Below are 21,968 nucleotides of genomic sequence, written 5' to 3'. Positions count from 1 at the left end.
TGTAGGAGAGAGAGAGTATGTTTCAACTCGCTTTATTCGAATACATTGCATTGAAGTAGCTACAGCACGTTTCAGGTATTCGATCATAATTCTATTGTTCTTTTGTGTAGCAATGAAAAATTGACAACTATCATCTTAAATAAATTATTCTCTTGTATTCTACGTTAATAATCGTGTCCATAATATTCTGACATCAATTTAATTATCGATTACAATGTCTGCAACAAATGATAGCACAGTGAATAATGATACGATGGATCGAGATCAAAAAAAATCAGATGAAGCGAAGGATAAATGCCAAATTGATGCATCAACGACCGTGAATGAAGACGTTGATATGGCCATTGATGAAAGGCAAGATGATCGGCCATCCGAATCAGCAACACCGATGGAAGCGGATGATATGGAATCAAAAGCCGATTCATCTAATGAACCCGACGATTCTCAATCGACAACGCCTGCCGAATCAGCCGTGGACGAATTTTCCAAAATGATCTCATCCAATGATTTCGATGCACGTGTCAAAGAAGATCGTTCAAAACGTTTCGATTATCTACTCAAACAGACTGAAATTTTCTCTCATTTCATGACAACTGGTGTGACACCAATGGTTGATTCAAGTACGACAGCCAAACGTGGTCGTAAACCAAAACCTAAAGAAACGCCGACAGCTCCTCCTGTATCAGCACCTCCTGTATCAGCACCTTCTGTATCTGCTCCTACTACTGGTGATCATCGCCATCGAATGACCGAACAGGAAGAAGATGAAGAACTACTTTCAGCTACAAAGAAACCAGTTGGTTTTTTTCGTTTCGAACAAAGTCCTACTTATATCAAAAACGGTGAAATGCGGGACTATCAAGTTCGTGGATTGAATTGGATGATCAGCTTAATGGAGAATGGCATCAATGGTATCCTTGCCGATGAAATGGGTTTAGGCAAGACGTTGCAGACCATCTCGTTGCTCGGCTACATGAAACATTATAAGAATGGCGCTGGTCCTCATATGGTCATCAGTCCGAAATCAACTCTGACTAACTGGATGAATGAGATAAAGAAATGGTGTCCCACGTTGAAGCCTGTTTGTCTAATCGGAAATCAAGACGCACGTAATGAGATTATTCGCGATGTCCTCATGGGTCCGCCCAACAGTTTCGACGTGTTGGTGACATCATACGAGATGGTTATCAGAGAGAAGGGTGTGCTGAAAAAATTCAATTGGCGTTATCTTGTCATCGATGAGGCTCATCGTATCAAAAACGAAAAAAGCAAACTATCAGAAATAATTCGTGAATTCAAATCTACCAATCGTTTGTTATTGACCGGTACCCCGTTGCAGAATAATTTGCACGAACTTTGGGCTCTCCTCAACTTTCTGCTGCCCGACGTGTTCAATTCATCGGATGATTTTGATTCCTGGTTTAACACCAATTCCTGTTTGGGCGACAAATCCCTTGTTGAACGTTTGCATTGTGTTTTAAGACCATTTCTTTTGCGTCGTTTGAAAAGTGAAGTGGAAAAAAAATTACCCCCAAAAGCTGAGACAAAAATTTATGTCGGTCTTAGTCGAATGCAACGGGAATGGTATACGCGAATACTGATGAAAGATATCGACGTTGTTAACAATGCTGGTAAATCAGACAAACTTCGACTATTGAACATTTTGATGCAGTTGCGTAAATGTGCAAACCATCCATATTTGTTTGATGGTGCTGAACCAGGTCCACCTTATACGACAGATATGCATCTTGTGGAGAATAGTGGAAAAATGTCAATCCTTGATAAGTTATTGCCACGGCTTAAAGAACAGGATAGCCGTGTCCTCGTTTTCAGTCAAATGACTCGGATGCTTGACATTCTCGAAGATTATTGTCTATGGCGTGGATATAAATACTGCCGTCTTGATGGCCAGACTTCACATGAAGATCGAGAACGAAGCATAGAAGAATATAACAAACCTGATAGCGATAAATTCCTTTTTATGCTAAGTACACGTGCAGGTGGTCTTGGTATCAATCTGGCCACGGCCGATGTTGTTATCCTCTATGATTCAGATTGGAATCCACAAGCAGATCTTCAGGCACAGGATCGTGCACATCGTATTGGCCAGAAGAAAACTGTCCGGGTGTTTCGATTGATTACCGAAAACACAGTTGAAGAACGTATCGTCGAACGAGCAGAAGTCAAATTACGTTTAGATACGTTGGTCATCCAACAGGGAAGACTTGTCGATTCGAATGCCAACAAGTTAGGCAAAGACGAAGTATTGGGTATGATTCGTCATGGAGCCGATCACATATTTGCATCGAAAGACAGTGAAATCACCGATGAAGATCTAGACGCAATTCTCAAAAAGGGTGAATCTAAAACTGAGGAGATGAAAAAACGTCTCGAAACTTTGGGTGAATCACAGCTAAAGAATTTCACGCTTGATACAAATACCGACAGTGTCTATCAATTTGAAGGCGAAGACTATCGAGAAAAACAAAAAATGGCCACTTTTGCTTGGATCGAACCACCAAAGCGTGAACGAAAAGCCAACTATGCTGTCGATGCTTATTTTCGAGAAGCGTTACGTGTTTCTGAACCGAAAGCACCCAAAGCTCCTCGGCCACCGAAACAGCCGAACGTACAAGATTTTCAGTTCTTTCCACCTCGATTGTTCGAATTGTTAGACAAAGAAATCTATTATTACCGAAAAACTATCGGCTACAAAGTACCATTGAATCCTGATCTTGGCGAAGGTGCTGAAAAACAACGAAAACAAGAGCAAAAATTGATTGATAAGAGCGAACCTCTGACCGAGGACGAACAACAAGAGAAAGAAGAATTGCTACAAGAAGGATTTATAAATTGGTCACGAAGGGATTTCAATCAATTCATCAAGATGTGTGAAAAATATGGTCGCGAGGATATTGATTCAATCTCCAAGGAGATCGAAGGTAAAACGCCTGAGGAGGTTATCGATTATGCTAAAATATTCTGGGAAAGATATCAAGAATTGGCTGATAGTGAAAAGATCATCGCACAGATTGAAAAAGGTGAACAACGCATCAAACGACGACAGGACATCAAACGAGCTATTGAAATGAAAATGCAACGGTATTCTGCACCATTCCATCAGTTACGTATCAATTATGGTGCCAATAAAGGAAAGAATTACATCGAGGAGGAGGATCGTTATCTCATATGCATGCTTCATAAATTGGGCGTCGATCGCGAACAAGTGTATGAAGATCTGAAACTAGCCATTCGAGAAGCTCCACAATTTCGATTCGATTGGTTTCTTAAATCTCGTACAACTAGCGAGCTGCAACGTCGTTGCAATACACTCATCACATTGATTGAACGTGAGAATCAAGAATTGGAAGAACGAGAATTGGCCACCAAAAAGACAACCACGACTACAAATCAACGAGGTAGTAAATCCACCTCATCTAAAGGAAGCGGAAGGTAAGTCGAAACGAAAATGTATATTCAAAGCTCATTCTAATTTGATCATTATTTTTTACCTGTAGGACACGTAAATAGCTCCACTACAAAATTTAATTTGAAATTTCATGTTCATTATAAAAATTATCATATTGTACTATTACTATTTCCCGTCATTTTGTATACAATTCGATTTTTTCCCTTTATTTACAATTCAAATAAATTAACAATAAATGATACGTATTTTATAGAATATTATTATTATTACAATGGTAGAATGAGACTTCTATATCACAGTTAATACTATCCATCCCAGATTATTCTTAATTTATCATAAAGTCCGGTAAAGACCACCATCAGTAATGACATCATCATAGCATGGCGGTGCTTCGTTGTTAATGTTCTCATTATCATCATCAGAATTCGAATCTGGCGATGTCTGTTCTTGCGACATTAACTGCAGTTGATCACTAGATGATATATCATCGTGTTCCATCAAACCACTATTAATGGCCGATTCAACAATGTTGTCTACACAAGATTCAAATTCATTGTTTGTCGTTGTCGATGTATGGATTTCCGTAGTAACATGAATTGCCTGTGAAATTGGCAACGGTTGTTGTTGATTCCCATGAATATCAACCACAGTTGCCGAATCAGGATGTAAATGATCATTGAGCATTTGTTCAGCATCGATTGGCAGTAATATCAGATGTCTAGAACGGTTAGCGTGGTTTTGTAGTTGTGCATTCGCCTCTGATGATGATGTGATATCCAAACTTGTAAAACATTGTGGCAGCATATTGATTGATAAGTGACTTTCGAATACATGATTCTCGCGTGCTGTACGTTTACAGCGTTTCCATCGATCACGTTTGCTGGTCAAAGACCAAAAACGTTCGTGGCCATTCTCATCCATCTTCAGAACACCATTACGGTAAATGGATGAGCCTACTATTATGAATAATAGGCCACCCCCTATCAAGACTAGCCATTGTTGATTGAATGTTCGAAAAAATTGTACCATTGCAATTGCTATGATTGAACTGGAGAATACACACAACACATAGGAAAAGTAAATTTGTATGCATAGACAACAAGATCGATACCGTTTGGAAGTGGAATGCTGACGCAATAATGATCGGTCGAATCGACATGGCATTGTGTTTCGGGTACCATCGACCAATTCCATGTTACAAAAGTCAAAGCTTCATAGATCGATTGGAACATTACAATTTATCATTCAAAGAAAAATAATGATGGAACTTTGTAACACAAAATAAAAAACAGAATAGAATAACTACGCGTTATGATGTGGAGATAACGACGACAGCTGTTGGTTATGTTCGTTGCCAACAATGTTAGTAACATAACCGGACAGACACTCAGACAACATAACAATCCTATTCAGCCAACAGGTTCTATCATCTCTCCTATGTATCCATTGCACCGAAAGTTAGGGATAAGATGATGCTTTAGTTGGTTTGCTGCTTTCCGTTGATGATCGTAATCATGGTGATGATGGAACCTGATCAGACCAATACAATTGGCCAGCGTTGCTATCTCTCTCTCTTTCTCTTTAATAGACATGTACAGTTAAGCAATATCTCCATGGAGATGCACGATGTACAACCGCAATATAACAGAAAACTGGGTCGTTGTCTCTCTATCAACTAATAAATGGCCAATCCACATGAAAAATAAATGTGATCCAATAGGAATTTTATTCAATCTTAGATTTATATGGCTGAAAGCCATCAACAATGCTGAACCTGGTACCATATTTTCAATGTATCAACTAATTAATACCAGATTGATTGTCGAATTGTCTAATTATTGCATAAATAAAAATAACACCTAACAATGAAATTTATAATGAATTGGATCACACGCACACACACACACACACACAAACACACCCATAAGTGATTATTTTCTAGAGAAAAATAATTGGGCTACAAACAAGGACAAAGATTGATTGATTGATATAGAGATTGGAATGAATATCGCTTGGCATCTGCATCAACAAAATAACGAATAAATAAACAATTTGCACAAGAAATAAAACCACTGTCATGAGTATACATGTTAATGATTATTCAGCTCAATTGTATGGCCCCTTCGTCTTCCAGTTTACATATGAATTTTCTGGTTCGAGCATTAGGATCCATCTGCGAAAAAAAAATGTCATTAAAATTAATAAATCTAATGATGAATTATGTTGAAGCATCATCATTCTTACCTGTTTTGCCATGTCGATATAAGCGACCAATTTTTTGATACCAATACTTAGTCGACGTCCTTTTGTCATTTCGTAAATTTGTCGAATTTCTGGAACGGAAAAACATGACTTGGTATTGCCAGAATCGATGGAGAAAGCTTGCAAAACAGCCAGCATGTCATCGGCGGTGGTCAGATTTGGGCAATGAAGTACGGTGGTGAATGTAGGTAACAATTCCATGTCATACAGTAATTGACGACAACTAGTCGTACATAGAACCAACAATTTCTTGCCGGGTGGTGGTTCTTTCTTGAGCAATACCATCAACGCTTGTAGCACTAGATTAGAATATCTAGGTCCAATGGGTCCGTAATCGAGAAGACGTTCAATGTTATCGACCAGTATGCAACTTAACGTAGATTTGTATGCATCATCAAACACCTTACGAATAGCTTGACATTTGGCCGGTTCTGTGAAGCCAACCATGTCATCCGGCGAGCACAGTTTAATGAATGGAAAATTTGAATCAAGCGCAATACGAGCGGCCAAAGCAGTTTTACCACTATTCGGATTGCCTTCGATCAAGATGCTGACGATGCCATGCGAACTTTCGGGAGATCGAACTTGTTCAGTGAACAAGTGGCCATCGTCGAGAAGTTCTTTAATCATTTGGTTCCATATGATGATACCATCCATTATAAGACGTTCGATCGTCTCAGTGCTAGTACCAAATGCTGGTTTGATATCATTTTCAAGGGCTAACATGAAGTCATTACGGCTTACAAGTAATTTCTCATAGGCCTGAGGATCCAGTTCCACTTTGCTTGTCGCTTTCACTAGTCGATTCATAGCAGTCGATTGAGCAGCTCGAACTAGGCCTTCAATTTCTGCACCGGAAAAATTTTTAGTCAACGTTGCCAATTCTTGAATGTTGACATCAGGTGCAATTTTTTTGTATTGGCGCATTTTACTAGTGTGAATATTCAATATTTGAACACGGCCATCTTCATTCGGAAGACTGATTTCCATCTGCACTTCAAGTCGACCTGGTCGAAGCAATGCTTCGTCAATCATGTCTTTGCGGTTAGTCATACCGATGACTAATATGTTGTTCAACGAATCAACGCCATCAATTTTGGCCAACAATTGATTAACGACAGTGTCATGAACTGCCGATGTTCCGGCCATCGATCCTCGAGCTTTGCAGATAGCATCGATCTCATCGAAAATAATTATGTGTAGACCGCTATTTATACCCATTCTTGTCTGTTCCTCTTCAGCATCTTCAAACAATTTACGAATGTTCGCTTCGGATTCGCCCACATATTTGTCTAATATCTGAGGTCCATTAACGATTTTTGGTTCACGAGCGTTCAACATTTTGCCAATTTGTCTAGCCATCAAAGTCTTGCCCGTTCCAGGTGGACCATACAAAAGAATTCCACGAACATGTTTTATACCGAGTTCTTCGATTATCTCAGGAGGAAATACACGAGATGCAAAAGCCCGACGAAATATGGCATTGAATTCCTTATCGAGGCCACCAATGCCCATTGATTCGAAATCCCAATTTGGATTAATGATTGATTGATGTACAATTTTGCCTTTGGCATGGCCAGTCAATTTGATGCCAGATTCATTAGCTTTCTCGAATATTATCTGCGAATTTGGTAACAGTATGCCGAAATCAATCTTTGGTCCGTTATCTGCTTTTTTATCCAAATCAACGGATATCGCTTCCATTCCCTTGACCACTAATTTTAACAGTTTTTTGTCTTGAAATTTGAAAACACACTAATAGGAAAAGATAAATGATATTAAATCATCATTTGGATAAACTGTATTATAGAAACAATACCATTTGGTCCTTGGTGAACGATTGTCGTGTGAATTGTCTTAAGAATTCGGCCGCCATTTCATCTGTGTTGAACGTATCGACTGCATTCGTTTTCTGAACATATTCTACAGTGACAGTCATTTTAGCCACAGAATGTTTCTTCATGTCTGGTATGTATGGACGAACAATTAGCAATTCGTTTGTACTAAGTAATGCCCATTTCCTCTGTGACAAAAAAAAACACACACACACACACAATTTTACGTTAAACTAAGGACTAAAACCAATGACGAACCATTAACACGTTGAATCCAATGAAATTGCGCTGAATCAAGTCGCTTGGTTCGAGTGTGAAAATGAAATGTTGATGTTGTGAGTTGATAATCTCGGCATATCTTTATCAATCGAAAGAGAATGATGAAAATATCAATATGAATCAAATGTATACCTGCTTTGACATACTTGGTATTGTTCAATAATTGTAGATCATTTGGATTGACCACAGCTCGATTTGTGTATGATAAGACGTCGCTTGGACAAGTGGCTACCTTTAGTTGCAGTTCCTATAATAAGCGAAACAATCAATTTTATTTATTCATTACCAGTTAAAATGGAAACAACATTTTTTTTCTTACCATTTTGTAAATTATTACAAATTTTATGACTACTAACGGATGATGAAAAAACTAACAGAATGTCAAAAATTTTTTCAATCTGGTTCAAAATAACAAATTGAGCGATACAAGGTGAATGGATTCGATGAGATTATATAGGACCGAGCAAGAAAAAATATTATAGTTTAAAGAATGAATGTGTCGCCCCTCAGTTTTTCCAAAAGATTTACTACTCATGCTCTATACGATCAATGAGAGTGTCCATTTGATTGTTTTTGATGGTCATGGAGCGATCCAAACATTCATAGATAACCGATTTTATCACATGCATGCATGACAATTCAACATTGGTATACCAGCTGCTGCCAAATCATCTTGCTCAAAGGTTTGTATGGGAAAAGTTGTCGGAATGGGTTATAAGATCTGTTTATACTCTGTGTTGTCATTTTTTCAAAATAAACCATACATCATCCACATTCATTCATTGGAATCGATTAAACATTCGTAAATTGGCTCTTTTTCAATCAGGTGAAGATTGCAAACATTTAAAAATCTATACAGTCATCGTGAATGCATGTTGATATAAATTGGCCATTTATTGTTAGAAAGAGAGGTAGAAAAAATAAATTCCTAAAAGTGATCCACCCATATTCGAGCGATCCCATCAGGGTAAAAAAATGAATGTGCAAAAGATCGATTCATCATTGAACAACAAGAATCTTTTGTTCGTCGGATTCAATCAGGACCAAGGATGTTTTGCCTGTGGCCTGCAGAATGGTTTTCGTGTTTACAATTCAGATCCACTCAAAGAAAAAGAGAAACAAGGTAAAGTGAGTCAAAGATTGTTTTTTTTGTATATAACATTAATTTCCACAGATTTCACTGGAGGAGGAATCGGTTACGTTGAGATGCTATTCCGATGTAATTACTTGGCTTTGATCGGTGGTGGTAATAAGCCTTGTTTCTCTCCAAAAAAACGTATGAAATATTGAATCAATTTTTAAACAATTGCCTAATTTGACAAATGAATCAATTTGACAGTAATCGTCTGGGATGATTTGAAAAAGAAACACGTAATCGAATTGGAATTTCAATCGGCGGTTAAATCTGTCAAACTTCGTCGTGATCGAATAGTTGTCATATTGGAGACAATGATCAAAGTGTACACATTCACCCATATACCACAGCAGTTGCATGTGTTTGAAACCTGTTCAAATCCAAAAGGTCTTGGCGTCCTCTGCCCTAACAGTAATAATTCTTATTTGGCTTTTCCGGCACGGAAAATCGGCAATGTACAGATTATCGATCTGGCCGATGGAGAAAAGCATCCACTTGATATAACAGCTCACGATTCGGCATTGAGTTGTTTAGCATTGAACCTTTCTGGCACGAAATTGGCTACAGCATCAGAGAAAGGCACACTAATAAGAATATTCGATACGACTACTGGAATCCTACTGAATGAGCTACGGCGAGGGGCAAATGCTGCTAACATCTATTGGTTAGTTATTTGAATGTCAAATCTATCATTTATGCCTCTGTAATGTTATATGATTCGATTTTTAGTATAAATTTCAATCAGGATTCTTCTTTGCTTTGTGTATCCAGTGATCACGGCACAGTACATATATTTGCTGTAGATGATGTCCGTAAAAATAAACAGTCCAAGTAAGTTACCTATTTATATACCTTACACTGACCTGCTGATGAATCTTTATCTATGAATTTCAACAATTCCAGTTTAGCCTCGGCGTCTTTTATTTCCAAATATTTCAGTTCTAAATGGAGTTTCACTCGATTCCAAGTGCCTGTTGGTGCTCAATGCATATGTGCTTTTGGTTCCGAGCCTGACTCAGTAATTGGTTAGTTGAATCTCATTTTATCCATGTATCAATTCGCTCATTAATCATTGTTTCTCAAAAGCTATATGTGCTGATGGAAGTTATTACAAATTTCGGTTTAATGCCAAAGGCGAATGTAAACGTGATGTCTATGCCCAATTTCTAGATACAATTGACGAATGACTATAATTCGAACCAGTTTCATGCTTTTTCTCATTGAATCTCATTGATTTTATTATAATTAAATGATTTACATATTGAAAAGTGCCTAATCGTGTGTAATCTGTATAAATATTTTTCTTTTTTTCATATCCATCAAATAATAATAATTATAATTTGATTTTATTATTAATTTTGAAAAGAAAAAAGTTTTGAATTTGACTTCAAGTATCGATTGTATCGTTATCTTTTGTTACTCTGGCCCATTGTGAATGTGCATGTACAAGTGCTACCACATGCCTTTTCGCCGAAATTTGGTTGTAGCACACGATTTTAACTCAATCATTCAATAACGGGAAATTATTGTTGTGAAAATAATGGTTGTCGACAATCAAATCGATCTCGGTAAGTAATATCTGTTTCAATCTCGATCATTATACATGAAATGATCTCTTTTCAGGCCATTGTTGGCTACCATATCGGCAATTGAATAATCTCATCAAAAATTCCATTCGCGATGGTTCTCTTCAAGCTTGTTCAAAGCTTGAAAGCGCACTCATCAAACATAAAGCCGATTTCATTTCCGCTATGAAAAATGCACCGAAAAATTCACTACACCGTGAAGTTGTTCGTAATGCTTGTAATGATGGCATAACGATAATTGAAAATCAGAATAAATTAAAAAAAGTCATACCCCAAGACATGGTGAATGAAGCTTTACTCCTGTCCGATTTATTCAACCTGAACGAACTCAATGCATTGGAATTGTTGATTACCGGCCAGAACCAACTTTCCCGCTTTCCAGATATGAGCCGCGGAACGGTTGCCGTTCTCTACTACTACGATAGCAAAAAAAATCTTTTAAGCGCCTTACAAACATTAATTCAGGTTAGCAGTGGCCGCAGTTGGACATCAAAATTGTCAAAAGAAATTTCTCGCTGCATAAATCGATTCGTCAATGAATTAAAAGAGGAGAGCATAGTCATACGCTGTTGTAATATATTGAATGAATTCGATATCAAACGCGAGTATGATATGTTAGAAACGAATCGAGGCCTTGGACCTTATAGATACCGGAAACAAGTGTTTGACACAATGAAAGACATTCGAAAAATTACGGCCAACATCATATTCAATTATTCAGCACAGACATATCTTTCGACAAAAGAAATGTTCAGCATATTTGAGCTTGTTCAAAACAAGAGTTGTTTGGAGAGTACCTATTTAGATACAGTAACCACAGAATTGTTGTTGTCCATGCTTTATGCGTTGGATGTCAGCTTTATCCAAGAACTCGAGGACGATGAGCAACGACAATCTGCTACTATTGATGCTTGCTGGTGGATCAAAAATGGGAATGCTTTCGCAGAATTTGTTTCAAAACTAGACGAATCTGAATTTGTCATCAAATCTATCAAACCAATCATTCGATTGGCCGTATCGTTAAATCTCAAGACATTGTCCATGTACTCGTTGCCTGGTTTGGATTTGGTAGAAATTGACGAAGAAAAGCTAATTGATCGGGCAATTGAAGAGAATGTATTCGAAAACATTAACCAACTGTTGGCTCAAAATAAACATCTGTACAGTGAAGAATTTTTCGTTCATAAAATTCATTCAATCATCTGTGATATGATTATGAACATGTCACATAAGATTAAAGAGTTACGCGACAAAGCCGACGAATCGGGCATCATATTGAATGCTTTGTCAGCTGAATCGATTAAACCTTTCACTAATTTGTCTCAAGCCTCACTTCAATTTGATAAATTTCTCCGTTTTCTGGCAACTTTCTATCATGCCGATCCTTATGGCTTATCTAATGACTTTTGGCTTAACGTTGATCAACAGCAGATTCATTCGAAATCTGTTTTATCCCGTCAGCAAGTACTACACAAATTCGTTCGTTCATTACACGAATCCTTTTTTCCACAGCTATTGCATGCTGCTGTCATTAAATTCTTTCGGTCACTAGCTCGCCACTCACCATTCAACGTGTTCAATCTGATTAAGAACACAAGTTTTCACACTAGCATTCAATTCTCTATAAGTTCATTCAGTGAAACGCTAAATGATTATCTAAACACTGTTCGAGGTTCGGACAATACCGAACGAATTAGTGCTTCATTCTCGTTATCTGTTGGCTTCAATAATCACATTCATCAACATGTACAAAATCAAGGCAACCGACGAAAATTGGCCACCACAGCAGACGTCGAATCGATTTGTGCTATCGTGAACCTTTTAGAGGAAATCGTCCAAAATGATCGAACCTGTTGTGTGGCTATTGCTGAGAATCAGCAATACCTTTTTATTCCAATCATGGTGTCTATCCTTCGTTGTGCTGTTTCGCGTGAGTTAAAGGCTCAGATACTGAAATGTTTTGCCGCATTCTCCACTGTATCATCCGTGTCGAACATTATTTGGCGTGAAATCGAAACTATATTACCTCGCTATAATCAATCAGGTATGCTTAGTCATCCAAAATTATGGCAGAACGGTATCGCCATTGAAATCGAAGAGATCGAGGTGAAAAATGAAGAATATCCAATAACAATCGCATTCTTGGAACTGATGAACACCTTGTTCTCACATTTGGAATCTCGCATGACAATACATCAGATGAGCTCATCTGAAAGTTGTTTTAAATTCATTATAGATTCCATTCTGTTAAAAACTTCCTATCGTATCTTCAAGAATGAAAATGAAAAATGGATCGTCATGAAACTGGCTTACCAGCTGCTCTTGAACATTGTACAGCGATGTGATTTTATCGAAGGACTCACTCCTCGAATGTTGGCCGTGTTCTCACAGATATTACAGGAGAATCTCCTATTTCGGCATATTATTTCAAGTTTAGAAGAGAGTGTTACCTATTTGGAAGTCAATTATAACCAGCCAACCTTAAAAGATTATGATCATGGCCCTCAACAAACATGCAGATTCGTGGAACAATGTACCGTTACCATATTGTCATTGCTACGTGAAGTTTGCCAACGTCAAGACCTTTTCTTTGAATCGATACGAGGGGCAGCTGGCCTTTGCTTATCAACGTTTGTCAAATTTGATTCATTGTTCAACAATATCAATCCGCGCACAAATCGTCAAGATCGATTAGTCATATTATTCCGGATGCTGCCTTTTTCGTCGGAAATTGCTATCCATACATTACGACTGTTACGTTCGTTATGTGATGCAAATTTCGAAATGACTTATTTATGCTTAATGCAGTGTTGTTCAAATGTACAGAATCCATTGCTCAAATCCGAACAGTTTAATCAAATGTTTGTCGAATGCTTGGAACGTGATAGTCAAGAATTGCGTAAAGAAACCCTCCTGTTCATCGACACCTATTTGGGACAGGGATCGGCCACTAGCAAATACACGTTTGCTCACAAATTAATTGGTATCGAAAGTAAACTGTTTTCACTAAAAAACGTTAGTCTTTTTTGTCAGAGCTATACGTGTTTACATTCGATTCTTTCATTGTTCGATGGCTCAATTATTGAATGGCAAGATTTGTTAGAAGAACGTAAATTAGGCATGCACATTATCTACAAATTGTGTTCATCCGTCCATACAAATGAGATCGTTTTGCGTGTTCTACGGTCAAGCTACGAATTCAACCTTCAATACTTAAAATTCTGGAATAGATTGACCGTCACACAGTTTGCGATGGATCAAAAGCTTGTCGAATCGTTGCTATTCGAAATAACATATTTTCTCAAGATTCTGGCGATTGACATACGTATCACTTCTGAACAGAAGCTTCAATCCTACTGTTCATCATACGTTTCGTTCTTGTTCAAAGAGACCAAAAAACCTCGAATTCTAGGCTTCCTGTATCCGTTCGTATTCGAACATGACCACCCGACCATGCAAAGCTTTGATTATTTTGATTCTAAAGAATTACAGAAAACCATCTTGGAAAGTTTGAATGTCGATAAGACCATAGATCTACCTTTGTTGCATCAGAAATTGTTCAATGAAATCCGTGCTCTCGGTACTCAGATTGGTCTTTCTTCTTCGAGCCTTCTCCGTGAAGAGATCAAAAAGATAATGCTTTATTGTACTTCGGTTAATCAATCGATCGAGATGGTTAAGCAGAAAAGTGAATTCATCGAATCATGGTGTGAATTAGTGCAGGTCATCATTTTGTGTAGCTGCCTTGCTGGCTCTGGAATGGAACAGGAGATGCAATCTCGTTATCTTGCCGAGATTAATCTTGAGCTCATCAACAGAATTATGGATCCATCAACGAATGATCATTTTTACCGATCCATCTCTTCCACCATTCTTATTGCCTCATGGGCATTAAACGAAATCGATTCGAAAAGTGTAACAAACATTTCCTCATGCATTCGTTCAATCATGCACGTACTGGAGAATTCCTCGCTAATATGGTCGAAACAAAAGCGGGCACGGATCAATTTCTATGCATCTTTATTGTACTTGTTTCGTTTGTTGCCGCCTTTGTTATTCAAAGAATTACGATTCTCATCAAATCTTTTGGATAAATTTACTCGAGATATTCTTGCTGGTCATGAAGTGGCCAAAATGCTGGCCATTTCCATACTTAATCGTTGCGATTGCACCAATTGGCTCAATGAATTAATACTGAATGGTTCATTGAAACAATTGCTTTTGAGTCTTTTATCAGACGAACGAGAAATCCGAGCTAACAAATACGAATTCATCAAAGCTTTTTACGTTTTTGAATCAAAAATGGTAAGCCTTTTAAAACTAAATTGGCTTTATGTTTCATTCTATCTTTTCTGTTTAGATGCTATTGCTAATTATATTCTCATCTACCAACGTTGACTACCTACTGAATGGTTTGCTAAACAACCTCGATCTGGTTCAAACGCTCGAATCACTGCAATGTTTTGATATGTATCCATATTTGATATGCGAGAATCCTGTTTGTTTCAAGATGTTTGTCTACATTTTACGGCTCATGATCACTATAACAACCATCAGCAATAACAGGCAGATCATTTCAGAGGTTTGTTTGTACTAACACACTCTATTCTTGATATCCTTACCGTTTTTTCATACAGTTTGGCTCGTTTATATCGGCCCATTCAATTTTGCATGATTTGATCCGTTTGGCCCCTACAATTAAAGAAAGCGTTAACGGTTCTGAACTATTGCTGCTAGTTTCACGTTTGATCGGCCGTCTCGTTTTGAATGTAAATCGAACGCTACAAACAAATTTTATTGGATTACTTCCACTGTTTTGTTCAGGTGAACAATCTTTGGCCTCAACAGACGGTCAGATTGTTTTTATTATTCTAAATGCCTGCGTACAACTTGTCTCGTCCAATGGTAATTACTCAATGTTAACTTATCAGTTTGAATTTTTATTCAATTTTTTCCACTTATACTATTTTCAGCAACAGATCAACCTTTATTCGAGCCCTCACTCTCATACACCGATTCTCGATTGTATTGTAAGCACAATCTTGGCCTTTTGGTTTCCATTATTCATAGATGCACAACTCGCTCCAATGATTTAGCTGAAAGTATTGCCATAATTGAATCAGCTCTCTACCTGTTATGGACTCATTTCAACATGTATTTTTCCATGTCGACTACAACGGCTGACTTATCCTTGGAACTAATGCAAGATATTGATTTGCTGCGATCACAAGCCGAATCAACATTCAACGAAGTATTTTTTGCCAAGATACAATCTGTCTCTGGAGCGAATAATAACGTATTTATAGATGCTCTTAGTCGCCGTATCAAACGTATTGTCTACCTAAAACATACTCATTCCTTTTCATTGACCAGTATTGCTAATGACAGTACTTGTCCAAAAAGCCAAATTTTTCTTCGCAATTGAAACCATCACCTTATCCGTATTTAATCTTTACATGATTTTTGTCAACATCATTTCTCTATTGTATTGTATTGTATTGTTTTAAAATAATTGTTTAAATTTCTATATTGAAATATTTTTGCTGGTGTGTGTGTGTGTGTGTGTCAGTATACATTGTGTATGATGTGCAATAAGTTGATTTTAATGAGTAATTCAAGTATTCACTGTTCTTGTTCCAAGAAAATAAGTAGAAGAGAATCAGACAGGAAAAAATAATCAAAAAAAATATGCATTGAATGGCTAAATAATTAGATGCTGTTATAGATGTACAATGGTAGAATGCTACGTATCTATAAGTGAATGGAGCCAATGATCGGACTAGATGGCCTCCTCTTTTCTTCTTGATGATGATAAATTATAAATGAAACAATAATTATTTTTCTAGATCGTTTTTGTATGGTTGAAATAATTTTTTACGATTCATTTCTACTGCCGTTGATGTTGGTATCATCATAATTCCGTTATTGTTGTGTATCATTTGCTCCTGTTTGAATTTTGACATAGATGGTGAATGAGCAATAGCCATTGTCGACGGCGAGGAGGAAGATGATGTCGTTGTCGTTGGAGAATGTATGGATGAACTGTTTACATCTAGACATACCAATGGTAATGATGGCGATGTACAGCATGCACCATTATGACGAACCATTTGATCCATAGTAGCGATCATTGTAGTCGTAGGTGAATTCACTTTCGTTGATTCCACCGATGAGTTACCAATTATGGGACAAGTAGTGGCCATACCATTGGTCATCATCATGAATGGTGATACTGTTTCACCAGCGGCCGGTGCTCCAATCATTAATGGATGATATCCTCCTGGTTGGTTTACTTTTCCGGTTGTTTGATCAACGTCCGATGTTTGCTCATGATGATGATGATGATTGGCCGAAGTTGGTAGTTGATGTTCATCATGATGGCTATTGTATGGTGATTGTGGTGCAGTAGCAGCAGCTGCCGCAGCAGCAGCAGCACGATTCCAATACATAGCTGCTGGTTGGCCATACGAAGCGGCTGTTGCTGCTGCTGCGAACATATATACAGCGAGATGAGGATTGGCATACGGCCAAGTCAATGCCATTCTTTGACGTTTGTCTTTCATTCTTCGATTCTGAAACCAGACCTATAATGAAAGGCGAGAGCGAAAAATGTCCATTAGATGAATTCTGTTTGCATGCGTGTTATTGTCGAGAATAAAGCTCCCTATTGGTAAATAAATGTATGATATATACAGATTTCTAAATGCAATGTTTCTATTTTCGTCATTCCATTTTTTAAATTTTCAATCATCTAAATGCTTAGATTGACTATTTATAGCGACATTCTGTTGATAGTGTTTCAACTTTTGCCAAACTGACTTTTGACACGTACCTTGATTGTACTTTCGGGTAGATCAAGCGCTGCCGCCAGTTCACACCGTCGATGTCTGGACACATAATTCTCGCGTATGAATTCTTTTTCAAGTAAGGTGAGTTGTTCACGGGTGAATGCCGTTCGATATCTTCGTAATGATGCAGTCGCATTATCTCCGCCAGAATGGCTTTCTTTGGTCGATGAAGAATTGGTTGATGATGCTGCTGTAATTTTAAAATAGTAAACAACAAATTAGCCCACTCTGAATCCATGTTTAGATATTATGACATTTTCTGTTTATTAAGATGATTATGATAATAACTATAATGCTGACAGATGATAGATCAATTCAAAATTGTTCTTCTTATCATTGAATTTGTATAAATGTCTTGTTCAATCGATCGCCACAGGCATGAAATCGACCACCAACAAACACAATGTTTCCGGGCCCAACTTTATCATACCAGGTTGATGGCAAAATTTAGTTAGTGGTGGACACTGAGAAGATACTGTGACTAAGGAACTGTCAAACAAGTACACAACTAGTTAGATTAATTGCTTCTAACTGCTTGATCTGTTGGCTTATTTGATCATTTAACAATTATTCTCCTACTATGTCCACCCACTGCGACATTTGGGCAATAAATGAGATGAAGAATTGAACCACCAATTGTTATTGTCATTGTCATTTGGATCAAAGTGACAGCAGGTAATATGTCCAAACAAACAACCCTAGCATACATTCATGGACAATTTTTGAACAAGTTCATTTGTTAGTACGTGGCGACAATTGAACTCGAGCAACATCAATAAGAAACACATATTCAAATTCTTGTGAATAACTCGTTCTTAGGTTATGATGGTGATTGATAAGTCCAAAGGATAGGCCATTACCACCCAAGTGATCATATAATGACCGTGTAGGTGTGTCGACTAGTTTGATATTTCTATTTCATCTCTCTCTCTCCCCATCTTTCTATTCGGCTTTCGGGAATCTAGCTAGTAATTATACTGATTGCAAAATCGAAAATTTAAAGAATCACTCAAATAGTTGAATCAATGAAACAAAATCAATTGGTGCTTATAATTTGACTCTTGTCTGACTTTTATGACAACCAATCACAAACGTTCGCCGCCTATGCTAACGGCTCAATCATAAAAATCTTTTAATTACCTTATTCATTAAATCACTTTCTCTATTTCTATTTCTTTTTATGATGATTTGAAATCAATCATAATGGTTGATTTTGTCTTAGAATGCGATTTGAAATGCCGCATAGTTCAAACTTGGCTCGAATTTGTCTTAAGCATCATGAATGTCAGAATGAATCAGAAATATGATTAAAGCCATTATACATGGTGACGATCAGTTGATGATGATGAGATGCCATTCTAAGCTAATGTAATTAAAAGCAAATAAATCAGGTGAAGGGAGAAAGAACTGAATAAAGTGTTTCGCTGATGCAAATGCAGTCTCGTTGTGTTTGTTTAAATTGTCAGCTTTTGAATTGAAAGATTTGCAAACAACAATCATCAAGCAATAAATTCGACCATCAATCGATGATCACCACTGTGCGCTATTTCGTTCGTTGTTCATGATGAAGCCATTATCTATGTTTGAATTATAAATAATCGTACACACGACAGACATAGAGGTGTCAATTTTGGAATTTCAATCTCTCTCTCTCTCTCTCTCTCTCTCTCTCTCTCTCTCTCTCTCTCTCTCTCTCTCTCTCTCTCTCTCTCTCTCTCTTTCTGTCGGCGGCACTTGTGTGTTTGTCCATTCTGACCGAGCATCGAGCAACAATTATCATCGAAATGATGATGAGCAAATGATGATCGGCTGCTTTAAAACACAGAGGTTTGATTGTTAATAAATAAAATTTGTGTGTGTGTATGTAATGTAATGTGAAAATCAATTTGAGCAAATAATGGGATCATTATATTCATTCCTGTTGCTGATGGGCAATAAAACAGCCAAACATATGCTATGTTGCATTTCTAAGTAATGGAATTTTTGCTAAGAATAATAATAATAGCTATTTATGACTAATTCATTGAGGATTAAAATTGTATTTTATGTATTCGTTTTTCAACCAATTGATCGATTGTTTTTGAATCAATCAATGAATGTTCTTCATAATAATAGTCGATTTGAATAAGTGTCACATGAGAAATTCAAGAAAAAACTTACATTTGTTTCGCTTGTTGACCGAACTTGTTGATGTTGTTGAGGATGGTGGGTGTGGTGGTAATTGTGGTGCCATAGTTGCTGCAACTGCCGAATCGACCATGCCGATCGATGTATGATGCTCGTGTGAACGACGATGATGGTGATGAGGATGATGAACATCATTGCCGGAACATTGAAACAATTTCATTTGTTCATGTGACTGTTGATGATGGTGTAATTGTTGTTCAAATCTATTGGTAGCAACCATTGTGGCTGAAACGTTTCGTTTCATTTTTGAGCTTATGATTGATTGTAATGAACAAATGGTCAAGAATAATCGTTGTGCGATTTTTTTTGATAATGATGATGATGATGATGATCACTCTAAATGTCCAATGTGTATCCGAACAATGATTCGATATGAATGATCATTGGACACTCAAATTTCCAATAGCCTATGATGATGATCCCCGTTCTTTGTCGATCACCAATTATGGTATATAAATACTTGATCCATTCACCATATTTTTGTTGGTCTTTATCACCAATGCCAATACCTATATCTCATTGGCCAGTTATACCGAAGTGGGTTGGGTCCTGCCTTTGCTTTTACATGATTGGACGATCGCTTTTGAACAAACAAGCCCATTGTGTTTGTATATTTCAGTCATAAATAGTAATCATTCATTGGTTGATTCATCATTGGGCGCATTACTGTTTTTCCCTTTTTGCTGCAATTATGGGCTGCATCATCTACGCCGGACTTTTTCAATCGTAACATCTGTATGTAAACACCAAATTGAATCGATGATGATAAGAATAGCAATCTTCGCTTTGTCGTTTCAATGTCGGCTTTAGTTCTCAAAGTGGAGAGCTTGCCATACTAAATATGAGAATAGATGTTTATGTATGTGTGTAATAATAATGTAATAAATTGATTCGACAGTGAGAATTTTCTATGCACCAGAATATAAATGCACACTCCATGGGTTTTCTTGCTAGGTTCCAATACAAAAAAAACAACACATACAGGCAATCTGCAATAAACGATGGCCTACTGCTGTTGTTGATATTTGAGCGATGTAATGACATGGCTGCTGCAATCAATCTACATTAACCATGATGTTATTTGGGCCTATCATCATTGCTTTGTATACAACTAAAGATATTATTGTTATTCATGAGATGAATAAGATTAGATGGTCGTTTCCAGAAAGTAGATTCATTTAAGCAGATCGTTTTCATTTGTTTCATAGAGCAACTTTTTTGGATGTAGCTATAGCTATAGTCCCAATAATAAAATGATTATATTGTCAATACCCTATTTGCCTCTATTGGTTATAATCATTTAATAAAAGATTCAAATTAGTTTCAATCAATAATTGCTGCCTCGTCAATATAACTTCGATAGCCTTTCTGTCAAACAACAACCGCCAATTCATAACACATAGGGACGGACCATAGTGGCCTAAAAAATTAAGCACCCAAGACCTGAGGACAAAGTTACCGAAACTTGCTGTAAATACGACGGCGGCAATGACCAACAATAGCTTTGAGAAGAAGTTTTTTGTCTTTAGTTTGTTTCAATAGATTTGATTGAAAATGATCATAATAAAAATTATGAGCAATGACTGGGTGGCGTCATTGATTATAATATTGCCATAATAATAATAAAATTGATCACTCATCAGTGATCAATGATCAGTGATTCTCATTCATGATGGAAACGACGATGATGGTCACAAATGGCCATGCCCATCGCTATCATGATCATGACAAAGATCAAAGAAAAAATAACCGATTCTTATGACCTGATACAATTTCAATTCTTTTTTCTTATTTTTTTTTTTGGATCTTTTCCAGCAATCCAATAAAGCAATCTTCTTATAAACGGCCCTAGTGGTGTAAAACATTTTTTATGAAATGATCCCCTTCACTCTTTCGTTCGATGTATATAAGATTTTTCTGTTATCTGAAACATAGAATGTGTAATTGGATTTTCGTTGATTGCCCAATCATGTCCTAATTGCTGTACGACAAACATAAGGCATAAATTATAAAACAATCAACTTGATGACCATTGCTTGAATTGACATGCTTAACAAAAATGTACAAATTCTGTATGCTTTGTTTGGTGGAAATTGGTCAACATTCTGACTACATCCCTTTGTACACACCAGTTAAAAGGGGTTCTATTGGCTACATTGAAATTTTATTGCTCTTTCTATATTGCTAGAATAAACAACAGCAAAAAAATGTTTTTGTCTCCGAAACCAATTGAGATAAACATTTTATGCAATTCGCTGTACACCCGTCGCTGCCGCACACGAACCAAATCGACAAGCAATAATTTTGTCATTTTCACCCAAATCAAATGGAATAGTAAGACAAATTTATGTATGGCATGAAATCGGCAATTGTCATATTCAAAACCAATTATATGCTCCACAAATG

The 21,968-nt window shown here is 37.1% G+C and overlaps 6 protein-coding genes across 7 annotated transcripts; 3 read left to right on the top strand and 3 right to left on the bottom strand.

Moving 5' to 3' along the window:
* The first annotated feature begins 25 nt into the window (after positions 1 to 25).
* On the top strand, positions 26 to 3,688 carry Iswi (nucleosome-remodeling ATPase imitation SWI). Its single transcript, XM_047060267.2, has 2 exons — positions 26 to 3,453; positions 3,519 to 3,688. The coding sequence occupies exons 1-2, from the start codon at positions 215 to 217 to the stop codon at positions 3,529 to 3,531; spliced, it is 3,252 nt and encodes a 1,083-aa protein (XP_046916223.2). The 5' UTR covers positions 26 to 214; the 3' UTR covers positions 3,532 to 3,688.
* LOC124496948 (uncharacterized) lies at positions 3,609 to 5,046 on the bottom strand. Its single transcript, XM_075735690.1, has 2 exons — positions 4,542 to 5,046; positions 3,609 to 4,478 (listed from the first exon to the last, which is right to left on the bottom strand). Exons 1-2 carry the CDS (start codon positions 4,622 to 4,624, stop codon positions 3,764 to 3,766), a joined length of 798 nt encoding a protein of 265 aa, XP_075591805.1. The 5' UTR covers positions 4,625 to 5,046; the 3' UTR covers positions 3,609 to 3,763.
* An 87-nt stretch (positions 5,047 to 5,133) lies between these two features.
* On the bottom strand, positions 5,134 to 8,453 carry LOC124496747 (vesicle-fusing ATPase 1). Its single transcript, XM_047060311.2, has 6 exons — positions 8,126 to 8,453; positions 7,953 to 8,053; positions 7,786 to 7,885; positions 7,512 to 7,715; positions 5,675 to 7,447; positions 5,134 to 5,603 (listed from the first exon to the last, which is right to left on the bottom strand). Exons 1-6 carry the CDS (start codon positions 8,126 to 8,128, stop codon positions 5,532 to 5,534), a joined length of 2,253 nt encoding a protein of 750 aa, XP_046916267.2. The 5' UTR covers positions 8,129 to 8,453; the 3' UTR covers positions 5,134 to 5,531.
* LOC124496921 (WD repeat domain phosphoinositide-interacting protein 3) lies at positions 8,389 to 10,293 on the top strand. The gene is made up of 7 exons (XM_047060491.2): positions 8,389 to 8,489; positions 8,633 to 8,929; positions 8,981 to 9,082; positions 9,146 to 9,605; positions 9,671 to 9,772; positions 9,845 to 9,966; positions 10,028 to 10,293. The coding sequence occupies exons 2-7, from the start codon at positions 8,782 to 8,784 to the stop codon at positions 10,126 to 10,128; spliced, it is 1,035 nt and encodes a 344-aa protein (XP_046916447.1). The 5' UTR covers positions 8,389 to 8,489; positions 8,633 to 8,781; the 3' UTR covers positions 10,129 to 10,293.
* A 55-nt stretch (positions 10,294 to 10,348) lies between these two features.
* On the top strand, positions 10,349 to 16,062 carry Nup205 (nuclear pore complex protein Nup205). 2 transcript variants are annotated; one of them, XM_047060256.2, is made up of 5 exons: positions 10,349 to 10,509; positions 10,565 to 14,832; positions 14,888 to 15,109; positions 15,165 to 15,432; positions 15,507 to 16,062. In XM_047060256.2, the coding sequence occupies exons 1-5, from the start codon at positions 10,482 to 10,484 to the stop codon at positions 15,950 to 15,952; spliced, it is 5,232 nt and encodes a 1,743-aa protein (XP_046916212.1). In that variant the 5' UTR covers positions 10,349 to 10,481; the 3' UTR covers positions 15,953 to 16,062. The 2 variants fall into 2 exon arrangements, with proteins under 2 accessions (XP_046916212.1, XP_046916204.1); XM_047060248.2 differs by having other exon boundaries at positions 15,501 to 16,062.
* Positions 16,063 to 16,102: 40 nt separating this feature from the next.
* eve (homeobox protein even-skipped) lies at positions 16,103 to 19,916 on the bottom strand. The gene is made up of 3 exons (XM_047060460.2): positions 19,536 to 19,916; positions 17,360 to 17,565; positions 16,103 to 17,111 (listed from the first exon to the last, which is right to left on the bottom strand). The coding sequence occupies exons 1-3, from the start codon at positions 19,804 to 19,806 to the stop codon at positions 16,362 to 16,364; spliced, it is 1,227 nt and encodes a 408-aa protein (XP_046916416.1). The 5' UTR covers positions 19,807 to 19,916; the 3' UTR covers positions 16,103 to 16,361.
* Between the last annotated feature and the right edge of the window lie 2,052 nt (positions 19,917 to 21,968).

Source organism: Dermatophagoides farinae, chromosome 2 (genome assembly GCF_024713945.1).
Source record: "Dermatophagoides farinae isolate YC_2012a chromosome 2, ASM2471394v1, whole genome shotgun sequence".
In the NCBI taxonomy this organism is placed as follows: domain Eukaryota; kingdom Metazoa; phylum Arthropoda; class Arachnida; order Sarcoptiformes; family Pyroglyphidae; genus Dermatophagoides; species Dermatophagoides farinae.
The sequence above is the reverse complement of the archived record's forward strand: the minus strand, read 5'-3'. Positions and strand labels throughout refer to the sequence as shown.

Bases quoted from the DNA above. Each gene is read 5' to 3' on its own strand.
- LOC124496921 (XM_047060491.2), top strand. From the start codon at position 8,782: ATGAATGTGCAAAAGATCGATTCATCATTGAACAACAAGAATCTTTTG. The intron at 9,083-9,145 runs GTATGAAATATT...TCAATTTGACAG, and splicing joins TTGTTTCTCTCCAAAAAAAC to TAATCGTCTGGGATGATTTG. The intron at 9,606-9,670 runs GTTAGTTATTTG...TTCGATTTTTAG, and splicing joins AATGCTGCTAACATCTATTG to TATAAATTTCAATCAGGATT.
- Nup205 (XM_047060248.2), top strand. From the start codon at position 10,482: ATGGTTGTCGACAATCAAATCGATCTCG. The intron at 15,110-15,164 runs GTTTGTTTGTAC...TTTTTCATACAG, and splicing joins ACAGGCAGATCATTTCAGAG to TTTGGCTCGTTTATATCGGC. The intron at 15,433-15,500 runs GTAATTACTCAA...TACTATTTTCAG, and splicing joins ACAACTTGTCTCGTCCAATG to CAACAGATCAACCTTTATTC.
- LOC124496948 (XM_075735690.1), bottom strand. From the start codon at position 4,624: ATGGAATTGGTCGATGGTACCCGAAACACAATGCCATGTCGATTCGAC. The intron at 4,479-4,541 runs GTATCGATCTTG...TGTATTCTCCAG, and splicing joins CAGCATTCCACTTCCAAACG to TTCAATCATAGCAATTGCAA.
- Iswi (XM_047060267.2), top strand. From the start codon at position 215: ATGTCTGCAACAAATGATAGCACAGTGAATAATGATACGATGGATCGA.
- eve (XM_047060460.2), bottom strand. From the start codon at position 19,806: ATGAAACGAAACGTTTCAGCCACAATGGTTGCTACCAATAGATTTGAA. The intron at 17,566-19,535 runs GTAAGTTTTTTC...TTAAAATTACAG, and splicing joins GGTCAACAAGCGAAACAAAT to CAGCATCATCAACCAATTCT. The intron at 17,112-17,359 runs GTACGTGTCAAA...CTTTCATTATAG, and splicing joins TACCCGAAAGTACAATCAAG to GTCTGGTTTCAGAATCGAAG.
- LOC124496747 (XM_047060311.2), bottom strand. The intron at 7,886-7,952 runs GTATGTCAAAGC...CGATTGATAAAG, and splicing joins CAATTATTGAACAATACCAA to ATATGCCGAGATTATCAACT. The intron at 7,716-7,785 runs GTTCGTCATTGG...TTTTTGTCACAG, and splicing joins TTGGATTCAACGTGTTAATG to AGGAAATGGGCATTACTTAG.